The 26,267-nt window shown below is 36.0% G+C and overlaps 1 protein-coding gene across 1 annotated transcript in view; it reads left to right on the top strand.

Moving 5' to 3' along the window:
- The window catches only part of SEC23A (SEC23 homolog A, COPII coat complex component), a 61,359-nt gene extending 36,533 nt beyond the window's left edge, over positions 1-24,826 (top strand). Inside the window, exons 15-20 of the mRNA XM_061182477.1 lie at positions 5,721-5,798; positions 8,045-8,206; positions 10,953-11,039; positions 12,969-13,124; positions 15,192-15,257; positions 23,839-24,826. Of these exons, the coding sequence (XP_061038460.1) occupies positions 5,721-5,798; positions 8,045-8,206; positions 10,953-11,039; positions 12,969-13,124; positions 15,192-15,257; positions 23,839-23,928 (639 nt within the window). The 3' untranslated portion in view covers positions 23,929-24,826. The remainder of the gene's footprint in view (positions 1-5,720; positions 5,799-8,044; positions 8,207-10,952; positions 11,040-12,968; positions 13,125-15,191; positions 15,258-23,838) is intronic.
- Positions 24,827-26,267: the final 1,441 nt, after the last annotated feature.

Below are 26,267 nucleotides of genomic sequence, written 5' to 3'. Positions count from 1 at the left end.
TAAATATTTATTTATTTATTTATTTGGTTGCACCAGGTCTTAGTTGTGGCACGTGGGCTTCTTAGTTGTGGCATGCGAACTCTTAGTTGTGGCATGCATGTGGGATCTCATTCCCTGACCAGGGATTGAACCCAGGCCCCCCGCATTGGGAGCTCAGAGTCTTATGCACTGTGCCACCAGGGAAGTCCCAAGTTCTGTTCTTAATGCTTCATTTTCACTCAGCAAATTCTGGCCTATAATTTCCTTGAAAGTACTTCTTCAGTTCACCCTTAAGTTCAAACAGCCTGTTGAGAACTCTCTCTGCTAAGCTATCAAATTTCTGTTTGTAGCAGGAGGTTTTTGTGCCCTTTGTCTAGATTTTCACACAGTTTTTAAAACATTATCGAGGGAACTAGTCTTTGTTTAATAAAGTTAGCCATTTTTGTAGCATCATCCAGAGCTTTTATTCTTTCATTTCTGAGGGTGTTTTTACACTAGCACCTCTTTGTGAATAAAGCAGTCTTATGACGACATCAGCCTGTCTTTTTTTAACAATAGGCATAAAACCTCTCTTGGAGTCAACCACTGATTGGACACCATCAGTACAAATGTCAACATAGTTCCTTCAAGGTGGACTTTTGTTTCCGTATAAGAAGGTCAAAACATTAAATATATTTTGACCTTTGCTTGTTTAGGGCAGCAGAAAAGTTCTCTTGAATTTCACTATTATTTAGCAACTTGACATGACATTGGTGAAATCCGTTGACTCATCAACCTGAATAGAGAAGCTGTTATTTTTCAGCTAATTACACAAAACTCTTCAGCATCATGTAACATGTCACGAATGCATTCACTTGTTATATTGTTTTAAGATGGAACCTTTTCAATTTCTCAGACTTCATCTTGTCCTAGCATTTTACTTACTGTAATTTTACATGTCATTGTTAGTGCTCATCAACTATATGACTTTTCCTTTTCTAGATAATAAATTTTGCTCTGAAGTATCTTGCTTCCTGAGCCTTTTCACTGATTGTGACTTTATTTTAACAAACACTTTGTTTTGAGAGTCTAAAAGCTGTTTGAAGTAATCAGCACCTTTATTTGTCAAATGGTTATGATTTGTAGTAAAGTACTTTTTCCATTTTGCTGGAGCTATTACTACATTTGTAGGTTATGACATGACACAAAATTGGATAGTACAACTTGGCTTATCAGCCCCACGTAAAACCCATTGATAAGTAGCTTTCAGTGTGAAGATGGACTTTTTCTGTGTTCTGTTGTATGGGTTTAGTGAAATGACTCAGAAGATTGTAATTCTTCGGAATTCTCTGTAGGCTTCTGTCTAGAATCTTTCTCTTCTCACACCTCAGCTTCAAAAATTGCCATATTGTTTGACATGCCTGTAAAACACAAATGCTAATAAAATAGACTGGTCTTGTAAATAACTAAATGAGACAGTTGCAAAAAGTACAAAATGATAAAATCTCACAATATGATTCAATTCTAAGCTACATATCTTGCAGTTTGCACCATTTACAACAGCAGCAAATTGAGGGTAGAGGACAGGCGAGTCATGACATAATGAAAATTATACTCTGATCGTCTGTCACAGCAGTATAGCTTGTCTGTTCCCATGAGTCAGTTGGCAACTGTGTGTAAGAGGGGATTGGTGGAGGTAGTTTCGGAGGGAAAGGCTGACATCATCAGACTATTGCCGTGCTTTCTTTGCAAAACAGCTTTCATCAATTATCCATGACCCCCCCTTGTCTTGTGTCAAAAACTGAGAATGGAGTTATCCAAATGAATATAGTCCTACTGCCACGTGAGACTAAAAGATCTGCAGTGAAACTGCTAACAGGATAACTTGGAAACTGCATCACTGTGGCTGGCATCATATGGTGTGCAAAGTTCAAAAAATAATTTTTAAAAAATCACAGTTTCTTATAGAAACCCTAGTGACTAATATATGGCAAAAGTGGTGGGAATATGGTTTTTACATTCTTTTCTTTAATTGGTTGAATCACATTTGTGTACAATTGAAGTTTCAGGTGATGACAGATGAACCTTAGTTATAGAAGCTATTCTAAGTAGCTAACATAGTGTAGCCTCATTTTTAAATTTTTTAAAATTTTGTTTATTTTTGGCTGTGTTGGGTCTTCGTTGCTGTGCGCGGGCTTTCTCTAGTTGCGGAGAGCGGGGGCTACTCTTCGTTGCGGGGCGCGAGCTTCTCATTGCGGTGGCTTCTCTCATTGCGGAGCATGGGCTCTAGAGTGCGTGGGCTTCAGTAGTTGTGGCTCGTGGGCTCAGTAGTTGTGGCTCGTGGGCTCAGTAGTTGTGGCTCGCGGGCTCTAGAGTGCAGGCTCAGTAGTTGTGGTGCACAGGCTTAGTTGCTCCGCGGCATGTGGGAACTTCCCGGACCAGAGATTGAACCCATGTCCCCTGCGTTGGCAGGCGAATTCCTAACCACTGCGCCACCAGGGAAGTCCCTAGCCTCATTTTTTGTACTGATTCCCTATTGCTGAATTTTCAGCTATAACAATGATAGCAACACAAACAGAGAAAGGATTAATACCTCTTAGGTACTACACTTTTCTAATTTTTTTCCTAATGAAAAACCTGTGAAATTATGCTAACAAACTTCTTTGCCTCAATTTGGTATAGTGAGTATAATTTTTTTCTTGATGACTAAGAGTCATTTTAATTAAAAATAAGCTAGTGGGAACCTGCTGTATAGCGCAGGGAGCTCAGCTCAGTGCTCTGTGGTGACCCAGATGGGTGGGATGGTGGCAGGGTGGGAGGGAGATCTAAGAGGGAGGGGATATATGTATACATATAGCTGATTCACTTTGTTGTATAGCAGAAACTAACACAACATTGTAAAGCCACTATACCCCAATTAAAATAGATAAAATAGAAGAAAAAAACCAGAAATAAACATCTTTTTAAAAACTATTTTGTAGCTAATGAGCATCATATGGCCAGATTGGTGCTGGTACCACATTTGCTTCTGGCAGCTTTAATACAAGCTTTCATTCTCCTTGGTCAGAATCACTTAAGATATCGGTATCAACACATGATATGCTGCTTCCATTCTCAGACTCTTGTTTGGGTCCATCTTGTGTCTGCCTTCATGGATCTGTTCCTTACCTTTTTGGCTCCTGACCTTTTCTACTGAATGACATCTTCGTATAACTTAAAATTACTATTTGATTTTTTTCATCTTTGACCTTTGGTTTACCCACTAACTACTCCCTTCAGCTGTGCTGCTAGCTACGATGGATAAACAGTTCATCTCTCAGGAAATCATTTCTCAGGAAATTTCATTCCCAGGAAATCTCTCTTGTTTAAGACTCTGGGGCTTTCCTTGCAAATTTTATCACAGCTAGGTTTTCTTCTTGCTATACCAGTGGGACCAGGCACTTCAGTTGTGCTGTTTTTAAGGAGGACCACTTTTGTCATTACCATTTTCTTATAGAGGTTATGCTTTGACCCTTTGGGCCCATTTATGTGGATGGCTTTATGCATAACTAATTGCTGAATTGAAGACATGACTAAACTTCTTGCAAGTGTTGTTATTTTCCTCAAGAAAATTGTATTACTGATGCTTTATCTGCCCAATCTTATTACTTCTAAATAACTCGAACAGTGGATCTTTGATATACCTCCTTTATGCTTCAGTCTTTTTTCTCATTTGTATTAGTGTTTTGGTTGGGTTGTAAATAAGGACTACTCCTCATGATTCCAGTAATTAATGCTGGGGCATTTGATAAGTGTTCAAAAAAATTTTGAGAAGTAACCCAAAGATTAGAAATTTATGTATGTGTATATTATACAAAATTTATATTGTTATCTTTGGTAGAGTATAGATTATATTTATCAAAAAATAGGTTAATATGTATTTAACCTCTGGATGCAGAAGGATTTTAACATTAAAGGTAAAATCAGGAGCCATTAAATAAAAATATTAAAAGATTTTATCGCATTAAAATGAGACAAAAGTCTGTGTGGTAAAAATACTACTAGCAGAATTTCATGCCAACATTTGTTGTATGTATGACAGAATGTGAAAACTTTCATGTACAAGAGCTGTTACAAATCAGTAGTATTTGGGCAAAAGATGAGCAGAGGTGATGAGCAAGGAATTAGCAAAAGAAGGAATGCAAGTGACCAATAAACATATGAAAAAGTTACCAATCTTATTTATAATCAAATCAGATAATGTGTGACATACTGGCTTTTCCACAAAATCTTTTCAATGTGTTTGATATTCTAGATCTCAAGTGTATTTTATATTCTAGATCAGCACTGTCCAAGAGAACTTTCTACAGTGGTGGAAATGTTCTGTATTCGGCACTGTCCATTATGGAACTACTACCCACATGTGGCTCTTGAGCACTTGAAATATGGCTAGTGCAACTGAGGAGCTGGATTTTAATACAATTTTAATTAATTTAAATTGCGTCATAGCTAGTGGCTTTCATACTGGACAGTGAAGATTATTATCCAAATCTATAAGTTTCGTCAGTGAAGTGTTATTAGGGGGCTTTGAAGACAGAAACATTCTTATTCCCACATACCAAGATCTATTTTCTGAGCATTAGTGCTACAACTATAGCTTTTCTATCCTTTGGATAACTGTGGTTCTGAAATGACTTTTCCTGGAAGCCAAAAAATATGATCAAACCAATTAGGCCTTTGTATGTGCTCTTTAAGGCACAGATAACTACATAAATTATTTAGTTGAACATTTTAGGCTGTAAAAGTCCTGTACTACTTGCAGCAGTGAACCTTTTGTTATTTTTTGCTTATTATTTTTGCCCTTGATCATATTCGAGTACCGATAAATGTTGCCAGGAAGTAGACCAGTTACATAAGTACTATAAAAACTTTTCAGGTCAGAGACTTTGCTCAAGAACGAGAGGAAGCTAACATTTATTGAGTGCTTAGTGTCAGTCATTGTGCTAAGCACTTTCTCATGTGGATTATCTCAGTTATTTAGATGCCTTTTGTCACATTATCATAGAGGGTTTACTTCTCTGTTGCTAGAGTATGTGTCTCCTTGATTTACTTCCAATTTCTGCCTTTGCATTTCTTCTTTACCGGTTTACCTGTTGATCTTGATTTTCTTCAACAATTCTTTCTTTTTGGTCTTGTTTCTAGTGTACCCAATTTTATACCATCAATTTGCCTTTGGAGCCACTATGGTATTTTGATAGTGCATCTTTCTGTCAGTAGACTATTGTCTTTTTTAGGTAGAGTCTTAGGGGGTGCCTGTTGAGCTCTTTCGGCCATCATCCAAGAGCTCTTTATTTGCTATCAGAGACACTTAGTTTAAAAAAATTCAAACATTTTAAGATGAGTTGTTTTGCATTGGAGCAATGTATTATTTGCTTCCAAAATTCAAGATTATGTCTTTGGTTGTAATCATTCTCTTGGTAAGTCTATAAGTAATATTCCAGTTTTATCCTATATCAAGTATCTGCCTCCTAAAGAGCAATAACTTTAAAAATAGAGTATGCAGCTGATGGGACATATTTGCTCTCTTTAATTTGTGTCCCAAGCAATTTTGTGTGTTATCATACAGAACAGATTTGGAAATTCTTTTTTTAAACAGAATTGTTTATGGTTGTTCATAGTTGCTGAATTAAAAGTGACAAACATTCAAAAAAATAGAGTATGCATAGACAAAGTTTTAGCTCTGTGCCAGGGAATGTATTACTAACATGTTTTATTTTATTTAGTGTCAGAAATTTGGAGAGTATCACAAAGATGATCCAAGTTCCTTCAGATTTTCAGAAACTTTCTCCCTTTATCCACAGGTAAGTAGATAAAAGGTCCATGTTCTTAGTGTTGACAGTAGCATTGGGTTTCACTTTTCCTTTTGTCTTTTATTACTCATTTTATAGGGTCATTCTTTTGGTTAGGTTTTAAGTTTTGAGATAGCTAAGAAATTAGTATTATGCTTCAATAGCTAGTGAAAAGTATGTAGTATTTTTATGATGGCCTTGCAGATAGCATTTATTTGTGTTGAGTAGAAATTTACACTGGAACCCTACTGTGGAGTAGAATTAGGTGTGAAGCAGATTAGCTTTCCATTTGATATAAGGGATCTAACTAATTACAGTAGTATAGTACCAAAAGGAAGTAATTTTACAAATCAGCTAGTCTTATAGCATGGTCTCATTGCCTGAGAACAACTTTATGGGGACATCCCAGATAAATAGAAAAGAAGCTAATTTGATTTATCTTACAGAACCTTTCCCACTTGGGTAGTGGAGTCTATCTGTTGTTTTGATAGATATTTTTAAAAGTCTAGGTTGTTTATATGATGAGTAATACAGATAATATTTATTCAACTGAGTATATATTATGTGCAAGGAATTTAGGAGAATAAAGATGGCTGACATGGATCCCACTTTCAAGGAGCTTTCATTCTGAAGGGTGAGATATGAAATATACCTAAACAACACAGAAAAGAAAGTGAGAAATACTATGAGAGATATATAACATTTAAAGGAAACTTTAAAGAATCCTTCCAAATGGATGATTTGATATATCTTTATAGAAGAGGTAGTGTTTTGTTTTAGCTCAGTCTGGAAGGATGATTAATATTGAGATGTGGAAATTCAAATTTTTGCTCACAAAAAATTTGTTTAAAGCTTCAACTTTATTAAGTTGAAGTATAAGAGCTATACTTATTTTTTGAAAATCTTTTAGTGATCTGTAACCTAGAAACTCCATGTTTATAGGGGGAGACTTTCCTAAATCTCTGGTTGAGGTTTTGGGGAGCTAGGAAAAGGCAGGGTCTATTTGTCTTAAGGGAGGCAACCCTTTGTGTTTTGGGAATTCTCAGGCCTCATCTTCATAGAGACACTAATAGGAAAGGGAATTGAGGGCATTAGTCTAAGTATTTGACTAAATTCTCCACACTTTCCTTACTTTCTCTTCCCTCCCTCTCCAAGCCTTCTCTTTGGGCTTTTGGATCTTCCCAGAGATCTGGGCATCCCATCTTTTCCTGTCATTGAAAGTAGAGAGCCAGAGGACCCAGAAGTGCTTTTTTCTTTGGGTTTTCAAAGCCTTATGATCTTCTAAAAGGTGACATAAACTAAATCTAAGGGAGGTCTTCATTTATAAAATACTTACCCCCAGATTTACCAATTACACATTTTTGTAAGTAAACAAGAATGATTGAAGTGGTAAGGGATGAGAGAGCCTCTCAGTGAATTATAGATCACTGAAAAAAGGAACAGGAATAAGAATTTCAATGAGTGGCATGTGTTGGGAGAGAGCTGTGGAATGAGTCCCAGGCAGGGCAGCATGTAGGCACTTGAGACCTGAGGGCTGAAGGAAGTTGAGATAAGTAACTAAAAGACAAATGGGAGTATTTTGGAGCTGATCCTATTGATTATATCAAAGACCCCTGGTGTCAAAGGACAGTGTAGCTGTCCTTCATTCAGGCCTAATTCACCCCCTTTTTGATCTCTTTCACATGAGGAGTAGGTAGAAGGGGAGAAAATGAAAGGAGAAAGAAATTATGAAACAAAGCCTAGAGAATGTTTCTTAAGGATAAAGGAGACCTTAAATATTAAGAAATAAGTGAGTATATATAAGTCCTTTTTTTTAAACCAGTGCAGTTTTGGGGATCTATCTGTTAATCTGTTTTTATGTTCTCTTAGAGTCTTTTGGTGGTGGTAATGAATAGAAATAAAAAAGCTCAGAGATGTGGACAGAGAGATGAAGAATAAAAACAAAGGTTGCTGCTAATGTGTCACCTAGCATCAGTCTCTAATAACTTAGATCTGATCAAGGGGTTTTTGTCCCTATTCTTGTCTTCCTTTTGAGTCACCTCTTTTGCTTTAATTTTTAAGTTGTTGTTGAATTATATTTTTAAGTAACTGATAAATATCATGAGTAAGATTCTTTCTGAGAAATACAATTTAGAATGTTCTTATTGTAAGGTGTTGTTTTATTGTGTTAATGGTTGTAATCAAATGCTTTTGTAGTACTAAACTTCTGTTGTAATATTAAAATCAGTAAAAGCTATCTCACATGTTTTATCTTGTAGTTTATGTTTCATTTAAGAAGATCTCCTTTCTTGCAAGTTTTTAACAATAGTCCTGACGAGAGTTCATATTATCGTCACCATTTTATGCGTCAAGATTTGACCCAGTCTCTAATCATGATTCAGCCTATTCTGTATGCATATTCTTTTAGTGGACCACCAGAGGTAAGAGGGGCAGAAAAAGAAATTGGTTTTGTTACTGTGATATGTGCTATTAAAAAAATAAAACAACTAGGTTTTTCTTGAAATATAGTTATTAAATACAAGAATTTAATTCAAGTGTAGTTATCTTAAGTTATTCATATATTCACTTAAAAATATTTATGAGTACTTACTATATGCTATATACAATGCTAGGCTGTATTAGGAAATCATTAAAAAATAAAACACACAATGAGGTAGAAGAGACTTTTTAAAGATCATTTTGTGTAGTCGTTTAGTTGATTAAATCCTATAGGGCTCATGATTATTCTTATGTCTTTAACAATGTCTAGAGGTAGTGATGATTCTAGAAACTGTATTCCAGAGTTTAGTGTCTGACAATTAGGGCATTCTGTCTAAACAGAACTTCTTGTTTTAATGCAGTCTCATTCTCCTATAGTCTTTTTGGAACATAAGATACAGTTGATTATAAAGATATACTTAAAAAAGTGATAAAGTCATCCATTTTGCCTTCTTAGCAAACTGTCACACTTATTTTAACCTATTATTAAACAAAGAGTTTTTCCGTTCTAAGGTTAAAATTATCTGTTTCACTACTTAAAAGTATGTAGTGACTATATTTGAAAATAATACTTTAGGAAGGGTTATTATAAAGAGAATATTTATAATATCTACTGATTAATGATCTCTAATGATCCCTTTATTCACTGTTTTGTAAAAAATAGTGGGTAAAATGTTGTATTTTTTAAAAAATTTATTTATTTATTTTTTATTTATTTGTTTTTGGCTGCGTTGGGTCTTTGTTGCGGCGCCCAGGCTTTCTCCAGTTGCGGCGAGCGGGGGCTACTCTTCGTTGTGGTGTGCGGGCTTCTCATTGCGGTGGCTTCTCTTGTTGCGGAGCACGGGCTCTAGGTGCCTGGGTTTCAGTAGTTGTGGCACGCAGACTTAGTAGTTGTGGCTCACGGGCTCTAGAGCACAGGCTCAGTAGTTGTGGTGCACGGGCTTAGTTGTTCCGCGGCATGTGGGATCTTCCTGGACCAGGGCTCGAGCCTGTGTCCCCTGCATTGGCAGGTGGATTCTTAACCACTGCGCCACCAGGGACGTCCCCTAAAATGTTGTATTTTGTTACTATAATTTTTTAAGTAATTTGTCATAGTTTCTACTTTTCTAGAAAATGCATTTTTAATATGTTGGTCTATATTTGGTCTTGTAGTCCTTTGAATCAGGAAAAAAGTTTTAGAAGTAACTTTTTTTCTTATTATCATAGTAATATATGTAAGTTGTAGACATCCAGAAAATGTAGAAAACTGTTTAGAAGAAAATTGGAATCCCACTGCCTACTCCTATCAAATTTCAAACTCTCTGTTTAATCCATGAATCCCATTAGCTTCATTTCTTAAGACTTTGCTTTTGAAGTTATCCTCTTTCTCTTCTGCATCATCACTTTCTCTCATCAGGATCATTCTCATTAACATAGAAACCTTAATAGCGCTCATGTTAAACAAAAAGCCCCTGGACTTCACATTTTCTCTAATTGCCACCACATTTCTCTGGTCCCAGTCACAGCTAAATGCAGAAAGTTACTTGTCTATATGTTCCCACGTCACATTCTCTTCTCAACCTATATTAGTCAAACTCTTGTCCCTAATTTTTTTATTTTTTATTTTTTTTATTTGGCCGCACCGTGCATCTTGCGGGATCTCAGTTTCCTGACCAGGGATTGAACCGAGGCCACAGCAGTGAAAGTTCAGAATGCTAACCACTAGGCCACCAGGAAACTCCTCTTGTCCCAAAATTATACTGAAACAACTCTTATCAAGGTCACCAAAGCCTTCATCTTGCTGGAACTCTCAACAGTATTTACCTTGCGGATTCTCCTTGAAAACCTTTTGCTCTAGGCTTCTCTGACATCTACAACACCTACTGGTTTTCCTCCTTCTCACTGCCTGTTCCTTCTCAGTCTCTTCCTGCTGGTTTCTCCCTTTCCGACCTCTAAGTGTTGGCGTGCTCCGGGCTCAATCTCTGACTTCTTCTCTAGTTTCCCTTTCTCTAAGTGGTGCAGTCTCACCATATAGCTTTAATTACCATCTTTATGCATGTGATACCCAAGTTCAGGCCACTTCCTTCTATTTCTTTTTTTTTTTTTAATTTTTATTTATTTATTTATTTACTTATGGCTGTGTTGGGTCTCGGTTTCTGTGCGAGGGCTTTCTCTAGTTGCGGTGAGTGGGGGCCACTCTTCATCGCGGTGCGCGGGCCTCTCACTATCGCGGCCTCTCTTGTTGCGGAGCACAGGCTCCAGACGCGCAGGCTCAGTAGTTATGGCTCACGGGCCCAGTTGCTCCACGGCATGTGGGATCTTCCCAGACCAGGGCTCGAACCTGTGTCCCCTGCATTGGCAGGCAGATTCTCAACCACTGCGCCACCAGGGAAGCCCCCCTTCTATTTCATATTCAATACTATTTTTCCATCTCCAAATTTGTTCTGTCCCAAGCCTTTCCCCTCTCACTCAGTGGTGCCACCATCAGTTAGGACTCTTTCCTCTTGACTGGACTCTATTTTTCAATTGTTACTTCAGTTTAGAGATTCCTCAGAAAGTTAAATTGAAATATACTTTGAGAATTCATAATACCAAGAGGTTTTATGTAATAAGGTAATAAATTAAAAAATTAAAATATCCTAGAAAGATCAATTTTGTGTTTTTAATTATTTTTTCCTGCCTCCTCTTTCATTGTTTTCTTCATGTCAGCCGGTTCTTCTTGATAGCAGCAGCATTCTTGCAGATCGTATTCTCCTCATGGACACATTTTTCCAGATTTTGATTTATCATGGTGAGGTAAGAGTCCATAGCATTTAAAGCTAAGCACGTAGTTTCAGTAAAGTCTTTTTATTCATAGAAGCTTTCCCCCCTTTACTATATGACTAGTGTTTCCTCTATGATAAGCTTTATTTCCACTTTTATAAGATATGTGTAAAATGTGATTCTCCTTCTACAAGTTTTTAGACTTAATTTGCAATTGACCCATCTGTGGTTATTTTGTCTGTTTGTCCACACATAATTGGAGAAATAGATTTTGTACAAAGCATAGTTGTGAAAGTAAGAGTGTTAGCATATCATACTTTTGGGTTTTACCTGAAGACATTGAGAGGAGAAAAGTCAGCCTTTGTCAGTAGGCAGGCTTTCCTTTTCATTATTTCATGTAACCATTTAAAAAGTATTCCACATGAAGTATTTAAAAAAATATTTCACTTGATCTTAAAAACTCATTTAAAGCACAAATTAATTAAAATTTATAACTTCACTTAATTGGAATGGTAAATGATTGAAAAGAGCAGAATATTTGAGTAGCAGTTAAACTTTAATCTAGGTATTTAGCATAACTGTGTTCATTCCTGCATTTATTCATTCAGCCAGTATTTAAGTGCTTCCTCTGTATAAGAAAGCACTGAAATCTAGATTCTTTGAGAGATACAGATCTCTTTTTTTCACAAACCTACACTCAAGCTTATAGTCTAGTATTCTAGTAACTTCAGCAGATATATTTTTCCAGTGTTTTAATTGTAAATGATTTTAGATTTGCACTGTAATGGTGAAGACCTTATTCAAAATATTACTTTAAGTGATATTATCCAGGACTTTTAAAGACCTATTGATTATTATTATTATTATTATTATTTTTTTTTTTTTTATAAATTTATTTATTTATTTTTGGCTGTGTTGGGTCTTCGTTTCTGTGAGAGGGCTTTCTCTAATTGCGGCAAGCAGGGTCTACTCTTCATTGCGGTGCGCTGGCCTCTCACTGTCTCGGCCTCTCTTGCTGCGGGGCACAGGCTCCAGACGCGCAGGCTCAGTAGTTGTGGCTCACAGGCCTAGTTGCTCCACGGCATGTGGGATCTTCCCAGACCAGGGCTCGAACCCGTGTCCCCTGCATTGGCAGGCAGATTCTCAACCACTGCGCCACCAGGGAAGCCCTGATTATTATTTTTAATTGATACCACTTACTAGTGCTGTTTACCTTTTAAGAATAATGCCTATGATATGACAGAGCTAGGTGTTTTGCTTATATCTTTTGTCTTTTCGTACTTTTGTTTCTTCAAATAGCTCATTAATGTGCTTAAATGAGAAATCAGAAATGCAGATGACTGTTCCTCTGTTAAATACGGAGATATAAAGCAATATAGAGTATACATTGATTGATTCAGTTAACTTAGAAATCAAGCCAGGTTTAAATTTGTGGATGATTTAATTACATGGTTTTTGGAGTCATTTTCCTTAATAAAAGAACTGATTCAGATGCTCTTTTACAGGTATATTATTTTTATAATATTATTGCTATTATTATTAAAGTTTCTATGCTTATATATCTTGGGAGAATGTAACTCCATTGGTACAGACTTCATAATAGTAGGTCATTAACTTTGAAGTCTCTGGGAAATCTTCTGTAGTGAAAATCCCCCTTATTTATCATAAACTTAGGTAGATAGCTTTTAGCTAACATTAATATGATAAGTATAGTGTTTTACAATTTTTCTGGCTGAATTATTATTTCTTTTTTACTTTTAAAGGAGAAGAAATATCCTAATTTTGCATCTGTTTACTCAAGAATACTGAAATTAGTACTTGTAACTTAAAAAAAATAAATAGGATAATGTTCTATAATTTTCTTATTTTCTGAAGATTGCTTCATTTGAAAAAAAATCTTCTCTTAAAGTTTTTGGTTAGGCAAGAAAAAAAGTCATAATTTTTTAACTGTTGTAAAATTAGACCATAGCTCAGTGGCGTAAGTCGGGATACCAGGACATGCCAGAATATGAAAATTTCCGCCACCTTCTGCAAGCCCCAGTGGATGATGCACAGGAGATCCTTCACTCCAGATTTCCAATGCCGAGATACATTGACACTGAACATGGGGGCAGTCAGGTAAGTACTGTTAATTTGTTTGTGTGTTTGTTTGTTGCTGGTTTTACGAGTTGATCCTACTTGCCTTCTGACGTTAATTTGAATAGACTGCTTCACCAGGCACATGAAAAAGGAAGGAGATGGGCAGATGGTTTCCAGGGGAAGGTATGCTTGCTTTTTGCTTTAGCTTTGAGAGCAGAGCAGTAAGATTATTGACTAGCTGTCTAAAGCTGGTGGTTTATCCCATCTTCTTCCTCCAGCCCAACTCTAGTAAAGAGCCAGAATGGCATTATGGTGGTATGCAAGCTTTAGTTGAGCAAGAAGATATGAACAACTTGGGAAATAATTTAGTGTACTTTTCTTAAATCTGTTTACTTACTGGTAAAGTCTATGAATATGAAGTTTGTGGTAACATAATGTTTTTCTGTTTTCCTCATTCTATCATTTCAATTTTCTAGGAAATATAATAGGAAAGCATTATGGCATTGTAAAAAGGTGTGTAATTTTTAGAATTATGAGGATTAAATAAGATACATGTACATATACACATAGCCGTTTTGGGCCTTACAGAAGACTCAGTTAGGACCCCTTAACATACACTCTTAAAACACTTTTACTGCTCCCTTGTAATTCTTATTAGAGTTATATAAATTAATTATAGATTATTATAAGTTTGTTTCACTTGTTCCTTAAAAGCACAGATGTTGCTTTGTTTATTAATGTATCCCTAGTGCCTAGCACAGTATTACATAGTAGGTAATAAATATCAGTAACTATTATTCAGAAATGATAGCAATTATTATTAGGGTTTTACTAGAATAGAAGCTACCCTGTACTGAGAATTTGCAAAGCTGATAGTTAGCACTTTACATACCTTCTCTCATTTGATTCTCATAGCAGTCCTATTGTTATCTCCATTTTACAGATAATAAAACTGAGACTTAGGATACTTGTGGCCAAGGAAACATAGTAAATGGAGGAACTGGGATTTGAATCCAGATGTTCTGACTCTTGAGCCAGTGCTCTTGTGTTTCTACTTTTAGAGTAGAAAAAGATTTTATATGGTACTAAATTTCAAAAGATAGGACTGTCCTTGTTCTTCCAACATGTAATAATAATTTATGACTGGTTCTCTCATTTATGTTTCACCACATGTAGTGCTATCTTCCTCTTTTATTCTGGTTATTATTTAATGATGATAAGGCATAGTGGATAGATGGGTAAAATGTTGGGTAAGTGCTCTCATGGAATAGCCTACAGTTTAAAAAAGTTTGAGAGTCATTGTTTAAAGTAAAAGAACATGTATAGGTTTTCATGGTTTTTATTTTTTTTATTTTTTAATTTTATTTATTTATTTATTTATTTGGCTGCCGTTGGGTCTTCGTTGCTGCGCGCGGGCTTTCTCTAGTTGCGGTGAGCGGGGGCTACTCTTTGTTGCGGTGCTCAGGCTTCTCATTGCGGTGGCTTCTCTTGTTGTGGAGCACAGGCTCTAGACGTGTGGGCTTCAGTAGTTGCAGCACGCAGGCTCAGTAGTTGTGGCTCACGGCCTCTAGAGCGCAGGCTTAGTAGTTGTGGCGCACGGGCTTAGTTGCTCCGCGGCATGTGGGATCTTCCCAGACCAGGGCTCGAACCCCCGTCCCCTGCATTGGCAGGCGGATTCTTAACCACTGCGCCACCAGGGAAGCCCGATTTCATGGTTTTTATTTTTATCATTTTTGGGGACTTCCAACCTCTGATGACGTTTCAGACCAGGTATTTGGTAAATGTCACAGTAACCTTGTCATAATTGTTGCAGACATAATCTTTATATGCTGAGTTTTGGACTCAACAATTTGTATTTGTTACTATGAATGTTATTATGTATGTATGATTTGGCAAGAAGAGGTTACATTTATTATTTATGTGTAACATATAGTGGCCTATATATTTCAAAATTTCATTCATTTTTTTAAAGTTGCATTTTAATAAAGTTAATTTGACCCAAACATATTAAATACAATTGAGTTTAGATAGTATAATACATTTGTTTAGCCTATATTGACCAAATCTATTTTTGATGGATAATGTTATTTCTTCTTCGCTTTTAAGGCGCGTTTCCTGCTTTCGAAAGTCAACCCTTCACAGACTCATAATAATATGTATGCCTGGGGACAGGTAAGTGTAAATAGCAGATGTTGGAAATTATTTCTTTGTGTTATTATAGTTTGTTATTTTAGTGAAAGCTACATTTTTCCCTACGTATTTGGTAATTTCTGTTGGAAAAGTAATAAAAAAATAAGAGTTGAAAATAGAATTAGCATTTGGTGGCACCACAGAAAATAAAAAAGTGATGATATCAAATAGATAGAACCCCTTCATATTTCAAGCTTAACACTTTACCCTTGAGACAAAAAGCAATAAAGTGTATAATATGAGATAGGAGGTGGTGATTCAAGCTTAATGCTAGGCTATGAACCATAAAGGGCCACAGTAAGCTGGGAGTGGTCAGGGATTGTGGTTGAGCAGGAGAGGCTGGAAGCCTGGAAATCATTATTAATATATTTTAATTTGGTGGAAGTCCTACCTCTTGATACAATATATCAACATTTATCAAGTGTTCCAATCTTCATGACTCTATATTGGTACCTTAAGATCCACAGTGATCATCCCTGCCTTTGAAGAGCTTGTAGTCTAGTATTAGAAATAAAATACATACCTAAGTAGTTAAAGTACAAGGCAGAGTGGGCTATGTGCTTTTAGGAAGATTTAAAGTATTACAGGGGGATAGATGAGGAGGAGTGGAAGAGGTCACATGGTGGCAGCAGGAGAGGGTGTCAGAATAGAGCTCAGAAAAAGAGACATTTCCTTTTAGAGTGGTTATTAATCCAGTAAGTAGAAATTGTATGAGGAAGGGAATTCTAGGTAGAAGACAGTATGGAGTAAGGTAAAGGGTACATGTAGGGATGCATAGTAGAACAATAAATTGGCAATATATTGTGCAGCCAAATTGTGGAGGCTCTTGAAGGCCAGGCTGAGGACTGAGGAGTTGAGTCTTTATTTGGTAAGTAATGGAATGTTATTGAAGGTTTTTGGACAGAGGGGCAAATTTGAGTCTTAGATAATACAGTCGAATCTTAAGATTAATTGGGAGCAGTGTGTAGGTTGAAACTGTATCTATCGAAGTAATCCAAGTGAGAGGGAAAGAAGACGAGATGGTGAAAAAGAGTAGATTTCAGCGATATTTCAAAAGTAGACTCAGTGAGATTTGATTAGAAGTTGCAGGAAAGTAAAACTTACTCCAGGGCAAGACAGCTGTATGCAAAATGTGAATTCTGACTGAATTCTGGATTAGAGAGAGCGAACAGCTTATAAAGAACATAATTGGGATGATTTGTGATATTTGGATGTGGACTATATGTCAGATACTAGTATAATATTATTAAATTTCTTGAGTGTGATAATGGTGTTGTGGTTATGTAGGAGAGTGTCCTCGATCTTGAGAGATATATCCTGAAGTGTTTGGGGGTAAAATATCATGATGTCTTCAACTTGCAGAAATTATTTAACAAGAAAAAGAAAAGGAAAAATATATAGAAACATAAAGAAAATGTGGCAAATATTAATCCATGATTTTATGTTTAGAGTATGTGGGTGTTTGTTCATTGTACTTTTCTCTAGGTTTGAATTTCTGAAAAATAAATAGTTGAGGGAGAACAAGATAATATGGGGTTTTGAGCCTGGGTAACTGAGGAGAATATGTGCCAGTAAGTGGGAGGGTGCAAAGAAAATGTTTGATTTTATTTATTTTTTATTTTTTATTTTATTTTATTTTTTTGCCACATTGTTTGTGGGATCTTAGTTCCCTGACCAGGGATTGAATCCTGTCCCTCGGCAGTGAGAGCGCAGAGTCCTAACCACTGGACCACCAGGGAATTCCTGAAAATGTTTGGGTTTAGACTTTGAGTTTGAGATACCATCTAGATGCCCAAATTGAGCAGATTGTTGAAATTTTGGGTTTGGTGATCAGGGCAAGGATTCATAGACAAGCGATACTTAAAGTCATCACAGTGGATTCTTGTCCAAGGAGAGAATAGAGAGGCAAAGCAAGGATGAGATAAAACCTTGAGGAAGTACAAGTGGTAGGAATATTTTATAAATAATCAGAGAAGTGGAAGGAAAATGAGAAGAATACCATATCCTAAATGATGAGGGAGGACGTTATAGAAGGAAGAAGAAGGGAGTAGCAAATATTGAGGTGCTGCAGACACTTGATTTGATGACTAGGAGGTTATTTTTGGCCCTTGGTAAGCAGTTTTAATACAGTGGTTGAGTAGCAGATAGATTGTAAGGAATTAGTAGGTGGTAAAGAAGTGGAGGTCATAAGTGTAAATGATTCTTTGTGTGTGTATGTGTGTGTGTGTGTGTGTGTGTGTAAATTATTCTTTTGCAAATTTAGCCTGAGTGAAGAGTAGGATGATTGTTATTAGAGTAAGGGCACAGAATTTATTTGTGGACCAAGTGTAAGGAGCTAATGTAGGGGAGACACAAAAGAACAGTGTATAGATGTTTAAGATCCTCAAAAGGAGACAGTGTGATCACACGCACTGTATGGTGGTTAAGCATTGGTAAGGAGGCAGGACATTTCTTTCTGCAAAAGCAAAGGGTGAGAAGAAGGGTGAAGACAGAGAAAGATTTTGAGGTGGAGAGAAAACTCACATTGGATAAGCCTGTTTCTTTTCAGTAAAAGATTATTTTCTAAGAGAGAGAAATGCTGGGGTTAAGGACTAGAAAATAGAAAAGATTAAAAACAGCTATAGGGAATATAAGAAAGCAACAGAAGATGAATAAAAGACTTTTACAGCATGGTGAGGGTCCATTTTATTTACTAACAGTTTCTTGAGCATGCTTCTGTAATGTTCTCTAGCCGTGCTTTGTAATTCAGACATTGCATTGGGTCTAATTTAGGACTGAAGATAAGAAAGATGGACACAGCAAAGGGAGTAGAATAATTGAGAGCGATGTTAGATAACTGACTATGGGGTCCAGGCTGGTTAGAAGAGAAACGAAGCAGTAATTGGGATTAAGGCCCTTTTCCTTTGAATATAGAGGTGCCTCAAAAGTTTGCCTTGAATTCTGTATATTCACTGTTTCTCTGGGTGATTGTATCCACTCCTATGGCTTCAGCTTTCATCTGAGGCTAACTTGTAAATCTCCATCTTTGGTTTGGCTTCACAGTGACCTATAGACTGGAATTTCTATAACTGCCTGCTGCACAGCACTTGAGTTTCCTGTAGACATTTCATAAGCAGCATGCCCCAACTTGAACTCTTTCACACTATCTTGTACTGACTGACTTTCCTATTTTTATAGAGGGCCCCACTGTTCTCTCAATTCCCAAGGCTTGGAACTTTAGTCATTTACATCTTCTCCCTTCTGCCCCTAATTATTGACTTATTTTCCCTGTCCATTCCCTCCTTTCCTTGTCACTAATCGAAGTCAAGCCCTTGTTACTATTCACATAGACTGTTGGAATTACCTGCTCTTGGTGCTTCAGCCTTTTCCTCCATTTTGGCACTGGCCAGAGTGGTCTCCCTAAAGCAGTTCTAAGTCAAAGCACTGCCTAGAAATCTTTAATAACCCCCTACTAAGTTACATATAAGTTCTGTATTGCTATTGAGGGTCCTTTATGGTATGCTCCAAATAGCTTTGTCCACTTTTAGCTACTCCTTAGTCTTTTTAGCCAAACTGGACTTCTTACTCCACTCTGAATACAGTAAGCATGTGACTTGTCCCTATCACCACTTGTAACACATCATAGCCATCCCTCAAGGCTCAGTGCAAAGTTTACTGACTCCATGAAACCTTTTCTGTGATTGCATGACTGGATATTGTGTAATATCCCTGGCGCTTCATCCCCGCCCCCATTTTTCATCTATTTCTGATGGTACTTATTTCTCCTGTTAGATTATAAATTATTTAAGGGTGATAACTGTGTCATTTTCATCTTTGACTTTCCACAGTACCTTAAACATAGCATATATTGACTATAGTAGATCTGGACAGGAGAACAGAGATTAGAGTATGGGAGGTCTGTGGAGATGCTTTAGGAGTTAAGACGCTTTCGTGATATAGACAAATAAATTGAATTCACCGTCTAAAAGTCCTGAAAGGTGAGGAGTTTTTTATAGCAAAGAAAGGAACTTACTCTTGGAAGGCGTTCAAAGGGTACACATAGCACATGTGAGAAAAATTTGTGCCCATATAATACATATACGTATAGACTCTCAATATCACCTCTCACCCTCTTCCAGTTGCTGGGGGAACAAAAAGCCAAATATTACTGTGATGTGAAAGTTTGGAGTACAGGATGTACCATGAATCAGCCTTTCCATTATACTTAACTCTAGTTAACTGAGTATTGGTTTTGGTTCTGGATCCCACAACTTAAGAGGAACTTATTTAAGAAAAGAAAATTGCAAGAATATAGAAAAGTAGCACCAATAAAGAGTTAATGGAAATGGTGAATAATCAATATGAAGGGGAGGTTAAAGGATTGAAGGATACTTGAAAATAGTACTCATCAGGGGTCACATATCACATGCCCCTAGGGACCAGGTGAACAAATGAGTGAAGCTGGCTGCATATAAGAAAACTTGACTCTCAGTGTCAAAAAGCAATGCCTGGGGGCAGCGGGCTGTGGCAGACTAGGGTTTGTGGGGAGGGTACACAAATCCTTTTCTAAGGGGGGGTAGCTGTTCCTCCCCTCCAGATGATTGTTGCCATACACATAATTCAATTAACAAAATGTTGTGAGCTCACATTATGAAGACCAAATAAAACCTACCTCTTTGTGGCTGAATTTCTGCATTAAAAAAGCACGGTTTAGTTCATGGAAATAATGGCTTGTTCCTTGTTTTGGGAGGTTTAAATTACAACATGGAGATGTAGGTGGAAGACATATAAAGTAAAGAACTTGTTGAGCTGTTAAACATGGAGAGGCATCATTCTGGGCTGGTAATTGAAAACTCTGCAGGTTACTAAACTTCCTATGCCTTTTCTTCCTTGTCTGTTATAGAGTTTGATGACACATACTTGATATGCCCAGTAATACTCAGTAAATATTAGTTATTAGTTTTCCTTGTTATCACTGGAAAAAAAGTCTCTCTAAAGATATTTAAGATAGGAAAGAAAACCTATTTTAAACTGAAGTTTAATTATTACTGCCTGGAAGTAGGGGCATTAGAGACATAAACAAGAGCCCTAACACTTAAGCCAGACCCTGAAAGACGGAGATTATTTCATTGGGTGAATATGATGGAGAAGGAAATCCCAGGCAAAGGAACAAACATGCATATTGTTTATCTGATTCACTCATTTGTTTATCCATCCACCCATTCTTCTATTCAGTACTCAATTTTGAAAGCCATCACCTTTGGAGAAACTTAAGTGTACTTACTTGTTATTAAATGAATTATTTTTATTGATTTGATAAAAAGTCATTTAAATATTTACAGTCATTAAGTTAAATTATGTCCTTATACTATATGGTGGTTTTAATTACATTGTTATCAGGTCTGTCTCTCCTTAGATTTTTTATAAAGTGTTTTCCTCAAAGAGGCAGTTGAAGACAGTTTGGGTTTCTTCTCATTATTGCATTTTAGAAAATATAATCATCTTTTCTAGGAATGCACTTTAAAAATTTTTGTAATTTTTTGGCCGCTCCACACCACACATCATGTGGGGTCTTAGTTCCCCAGGCAGGGATCGAACCTGCTCCCCCTGCATTGGAAGTGCGAAGTCTTAACCACTGGACCGCCAGGGAAGGCCCCCAGAAATGCATTTGATTTAGCAAAATTTAGGAATTAGTTACAGTTACACCTTTGGGGGAAGCTGACATTTGATCCTATCTTTTATGAATAGATTCTTACAAAAACAAAACAAAAAAATTTCTATAGGATTTTACTTAGACCATTTCTTTTTTTCAGATTGGTTCCAAACTATTTGAAAAATCTTTCATTTGTATTAAACTTGTTCATGTGTCTAAAAACAATGAAATTTTGGTCTGACATTTAAATCAGTGTTTCTCAGTCTTTATATTTTGTTAAATTTGAAAACATCCCTTTCCTGTAATGCTGTTTGAAATGTCAAAATTAAATAAATATGTTAATTAGAAGTAAGAAAGAAACCAAAAGCCCTAAGGTCTTTTTTGACCTATGATTTTTGTAAGAGAAATTATGTTAATATTTTTATAGATAATAATAGCTAATAAGCTGAATCTGTACTGTGTTTTAGTCATTATGCTAAGATTTTCATACACTTCTATTTGTTAAAACACTCCTGTGAGGTGAGTACTATTAATCCTATTTTTCAGAAGAGGAAATTGAGGCTTATATAGGTTAAGTAACTTACCTCAAATCACACAGCTAAACTGTGACAGGGTCTGGATTTGAACCTAGGTCATTCTAACCCCAGAATCTGAATTTTTAACCATTAAGCTAAATTGATGATTGAAATTTAGGGAGTTAACATGGTAGCCAAGCATTTTACTAAAAATTATGGAATTTAATACCTTAGTTTTCTTTTTGTCAGAAATCAAGTACCCAGTGTAAGTATTATCCACGGATGGCCTGAAGAGGGCACCACTGCAACACTGCTTCTGTGACAGGGTGCTGGAGGTCTCTGTTGCTATAGTGCTTCATATACTAAATGATATAAAGCTTGGAACTTTTTGCTTAATCCTGGATATATTTTAAAGAGAAAAAGAGTGTAGTTGTAAAACTGAGATCAATAAATTGCAAATTTTTGATAAGATTGAGTTGAGCATTAGTATTAATCACTTCAAATAAGATCACAGTATATGAATTAGAAAATCCATATATATTTTGTCTTGACCAGGAGAAATAGATCTGGGATTGGGTGAATTGAGGTGGAAAATGTGTAAAATGGAAAAAATTAAGGTATAATAATAATAATGTTGTATGCCTACTGTGTGTGTCAGGTATTGTTCTATTTGCTTTGCAAAGTTTAACTCATTTAATCATTATAACAACCATGTGAAATAGGTTCTGTTATTATCTGTATTTTACAAATGAGGAAACTAAGATTCAGAGAGGTTAAGTGGCAGAGCCAGGATGTGAGCTCGGCAGTCTGACTCCAAACTCTGAGCTCTTAATTCCAGTGCTGTTGTCTCCCTTCATTATCAAGTTTTTCAAGTTCATATAAATTCACATATGAAAACACATAATAAAATTGATTTTCCATTATTCAGGAGAGGTTATGGCATATCTGTGGCTATGCCAGCCTAGAACCACAAGAGCTATAAAGTCAGAGCTCATATTTGTCATAAACTTGCTGATATCCTCTGAAAATTACTTAATTTTCTTGTTTTAGACATTTTATATATACTGATAAATAAGAAACTGGATATCAGGTGAAAACTTTAAAAATCCAGATACAAAATATTGTAGAAAAACTTTCTTGCTACAATAAAATTTCATTATTAGTGGATTGGATTACTAAGGTCATTCCATCAACACAGTTTTTATTAAAATAGAAGTTAGGAATTTTCCCTAACTCTTGTTAATTACTTAGAACCCACAGAAATCAATTAAAATTACTTGAATGAAAATATATAAGTATAGTTTATTTTAAAGATGATATAAATTCTCTTCCTTCCATCTGGCGGTTCTGCTAAAATGTGTAAGTGGAATTTTATTTTAGTAAACAGGCAGCAATAAGGGAGACTTATTTCTTAGTAGTGATAAAAACACCAATACATTCAAGACAAATGAACACTTTACTACTTTAAAGATTAAGTTGGGTATGGAGCTATTGTAAGGCCAATTGGTAAACTGCGGTACAAATCTGAGTCTGACCACATGGGGTTAGTGCAGACTCCAAAAGTTAAAGGACATGGTCCACAAGACTGCCCCTACTTCAGATGCCAGCCGAAAGTCGAATCCCAGGTTACCCACACTTCTGACCAACTGGCTACAAATCCGTGTGTGTGTGGGGTGGTGAGAAAGGGAGGGTGGTGGGGTGGGCGGTGGGTGGGTAGAGTGGGTAGGGGGGGTGGGTTCCCATAACCCCCCTCCCCAGGTTTGGTAATTCCCTAGAACAACTCACAGAACTCAGGAAAGCACTATATTTATGATTACAGTTTTAGTATAAAAGTTACAAGTTAGGTCCAGCTAAATGAAGAGACAGCAAGGTCTGGGAGGGTCCCAGATACAGAGCTTCTGTGCCCTTTTCCCATGAAATCAGTGTGCATCACCCTTGCAGCACATTGATGTATTCCTCAAACAGGAAGCTCCGCTGGGCTTTGGTATCCAGTGGTTTTATTGTTTTTGCTTTTGTTTCTCTGAGGCGTGATTGATTGAATCTCTAGCCCCGAATCTCTTCCTCCTTGGAGGTCAGGCTCTCTTAAAGCCCAGGCATCTAATTACGTGGTTGATCTTTCTGGTGACTGGTCCCTATCCTGAGTCATCTCATCTCATAGCATAAACTCAGGTGTGATCTGAGGGGCTCATGAATAACAGATGCTACTATCAGGAAATTCTAAGGATGTAGTTTCCCTCTCAGGAATCTGGGACAGGAATCTGGGACAAAGGCCAGCAGATTCTTTATTATACAACAGGAGCATAGACATTATTCTGCTTAAAATGATTTCCTTGTCTATTTTTTTACACATTTGCTTATACACTTTAAGGTATCATCCTATGTTTTAATCATAGAAAATATCTTTCTTTTCCTCTAGGAGTCTGGAGCACCTATTCTCACAGATGATGTTAGTTTACAAGTGTTTATGGATCACTTAAAGAAACTTGCTGTGTCAAGTGCTGCTTGATGTGCTAAACATATTAAGAACACTTAAGAAGATGAAATAATATTTCAATTTCTTTTTTTCCCCTTTTTTCAGTTAATCTGTGGAAACCAACAGAGAGATCTCTCTAGACTCTTTTTGTATTAGTACGGTTTGAGACAACAAATGGAAAAATGTTCATGTTTGTAGATTAAGCTAGAATATAAGAGCAATAAGAACAAATTTGTTTTGCTTGCCACAGTATTATAACTGGTTTTAGAAATTTGAGGTCTTTATAACTTATGTTAAAAAGTAAAAATAGAGTCTGCCTTGTACTACAGAGATATAACTCATTTGTATGTTGCAGACAAATTGAAAGTGGCACTGAATGTTCTTGACCTTTTGAAAACTTGTTTCTTAATTTTAACCAAAAAGTAACACAAAATCATCAACAGTAATGATAAATGTGAGAATTTTTGCCTATTCATTGAATGTTTTTCTGTGATCTTCAGCACTTACGTATACACTATTTCTGTATTTACTCTGTTAAGGCAGGTTTATTTTTATGATGATTTGTTTAGGAATTATTTGACTTTATATATGGTAATTTTCATGAAGATAATTTAATGTTTTTGGTCATTTGAAAAAATAGTTTAGAGATGAAAGTTTTTTTGGGTAACAGTTCCACAGTTGACAACATATGTGAAATTCCCACAAAGTACTCAACTGTGTGATTAAAAGTGATAATTTTTTTTATAAAGGGAGATAGAAAATAAACAGTTTGGCACAGTACATTTGAGAAAGGCTTTGCAGTAAAAGGACTTTTGTAACTTCTAAACCAAATTTGGTATTCACTGCATGGTTTTGTTGTTTCCCTTTGTTTTTCTGAGGTAAATTTTACATTATATCCTTCAGTATTTTAAACTATTTTGGGAGTTTACACACTACTTTTGGTTTTTGCTTCCATTTTGTGAACTTTATTAAGTTGTAGTTCTTATTGAAACAGTATTATCTAATATTCTGTTGAATTTTATCATGTGGTGACGCTCAGTTCTATTTTGATTTATTCATTAGTATCATTCACTTTTACCTTTTAAAGTTTACTTGTAGCAAATGTTTACATTGCTAAAGCCAGATATGTTTGACAATGAAATTTACATCAAGAACTGCAAATAAAAGGTGGTGCTATGATATGGGCCCAGAAGGACAGTGTCATGATTGTACTTGCATGAACACTATCATTTGATGGTAAAATAGACAGAAACTTAAAAAAAATTTGTTTATATGTTATATTCAATTAGAGTAAATAAGTTGCTCTGTTCCATTTTATTTGAATTGAACTGTGCTAGGTTTAAATACCAATAAAATATACTTTTTCTGTTTTCCTGCTTATTTTGAAACCTAGTAAGCCTGAAAAGCCTAATGTAAAATTAAAGCATTTATAAAACCTGATATTAGTGGATTAAAAAGTTACTCATTTTAAAAAATAACAGCTTTATTGAGGTTTAATTCACATATTACACAATTCACCCATTTGAAGTGTAAAGCTCAATGGTTTTTAGAATATTCATGGAGTTGTGTAGCCATAACCACAATCAATTTTAGAGCATTTTCATCTCCCAAATAGTTATTTGTTTTTGCTATAAGGAACTGAGGAAAATCCCTGTGATGATGATACATGTTTAGTTTGCCTGGCCCCTTAACTTATATCCTTTAAGAATGCATTGTTTTTTCTTCTCTTGAGTAATGAGCTGCTACTTACTCCTAAACTGTCCTCTACTTCTAAATCAGTTACAGCTGAAGGTACTAAAGTATCTCTGTATTTAAGGGATAAGGATGAACGAATATATCATCATACCCTTTTAGCTTACCATTTGAAAGAAGTCACCCTGGATAATTTTTGTGTATAATTTAGCTATTACTAAATTTCTAGCTATTTAAATACACTTGAAGGAAGAAATGTTTAACCCTTTTAATGAACTTAGAGTGGATAGCAAATATTTGCTAAATCACTAGCAGCACTGAGAAGCTTTGGTGTGTCCAGAACTATTAGGGAATTCATTCTTGAACCTACTTACCCCTAGTGGCTTTATCTCTAAAAATGACTTTAGATCTCACCTATGCACACTTACATTTTGTTGTAACAGAATAAATTTATTATTTTATTGGCTGATTCTAAAAATGATCTGATACTTTCTCTATCCAGTTCTCCACTTGATAAACTTCCCTCTCGTATTCCCTAGCCCAGACTGCATCTAAGGAATGTGCTTGTTTTCCAGTCCAGACCAGAAACTAAGGAATCATTTTCAACTCTTACTCTGCTCAACATCTTTAGTAACCAAATTATACCAATTCTATCTCTCTAATAGCTCCCTAATCTGTTT

The sequence above is a fragment of the Eubalaena glacialis genome, chromosome 2, assembly GCF_028564815.1.
Source record: "Eubalaena glacialis isolate mEubGla1 chromosome 2, mEubGla1.1.hap2.+ XY, whole genome shotgun sequence".
NCBI classification, from domain to species: Eukaryota; Metazoa; Chordata; class Mammalia; order Artiodactyla; family Balaenidae; genus Eubalaena; species Eubalaena glacialis.
Note: the sequence above shows the minus strand (reverse complement) of the source record. Positions and strands in the feature narration are given on the sequence as shown.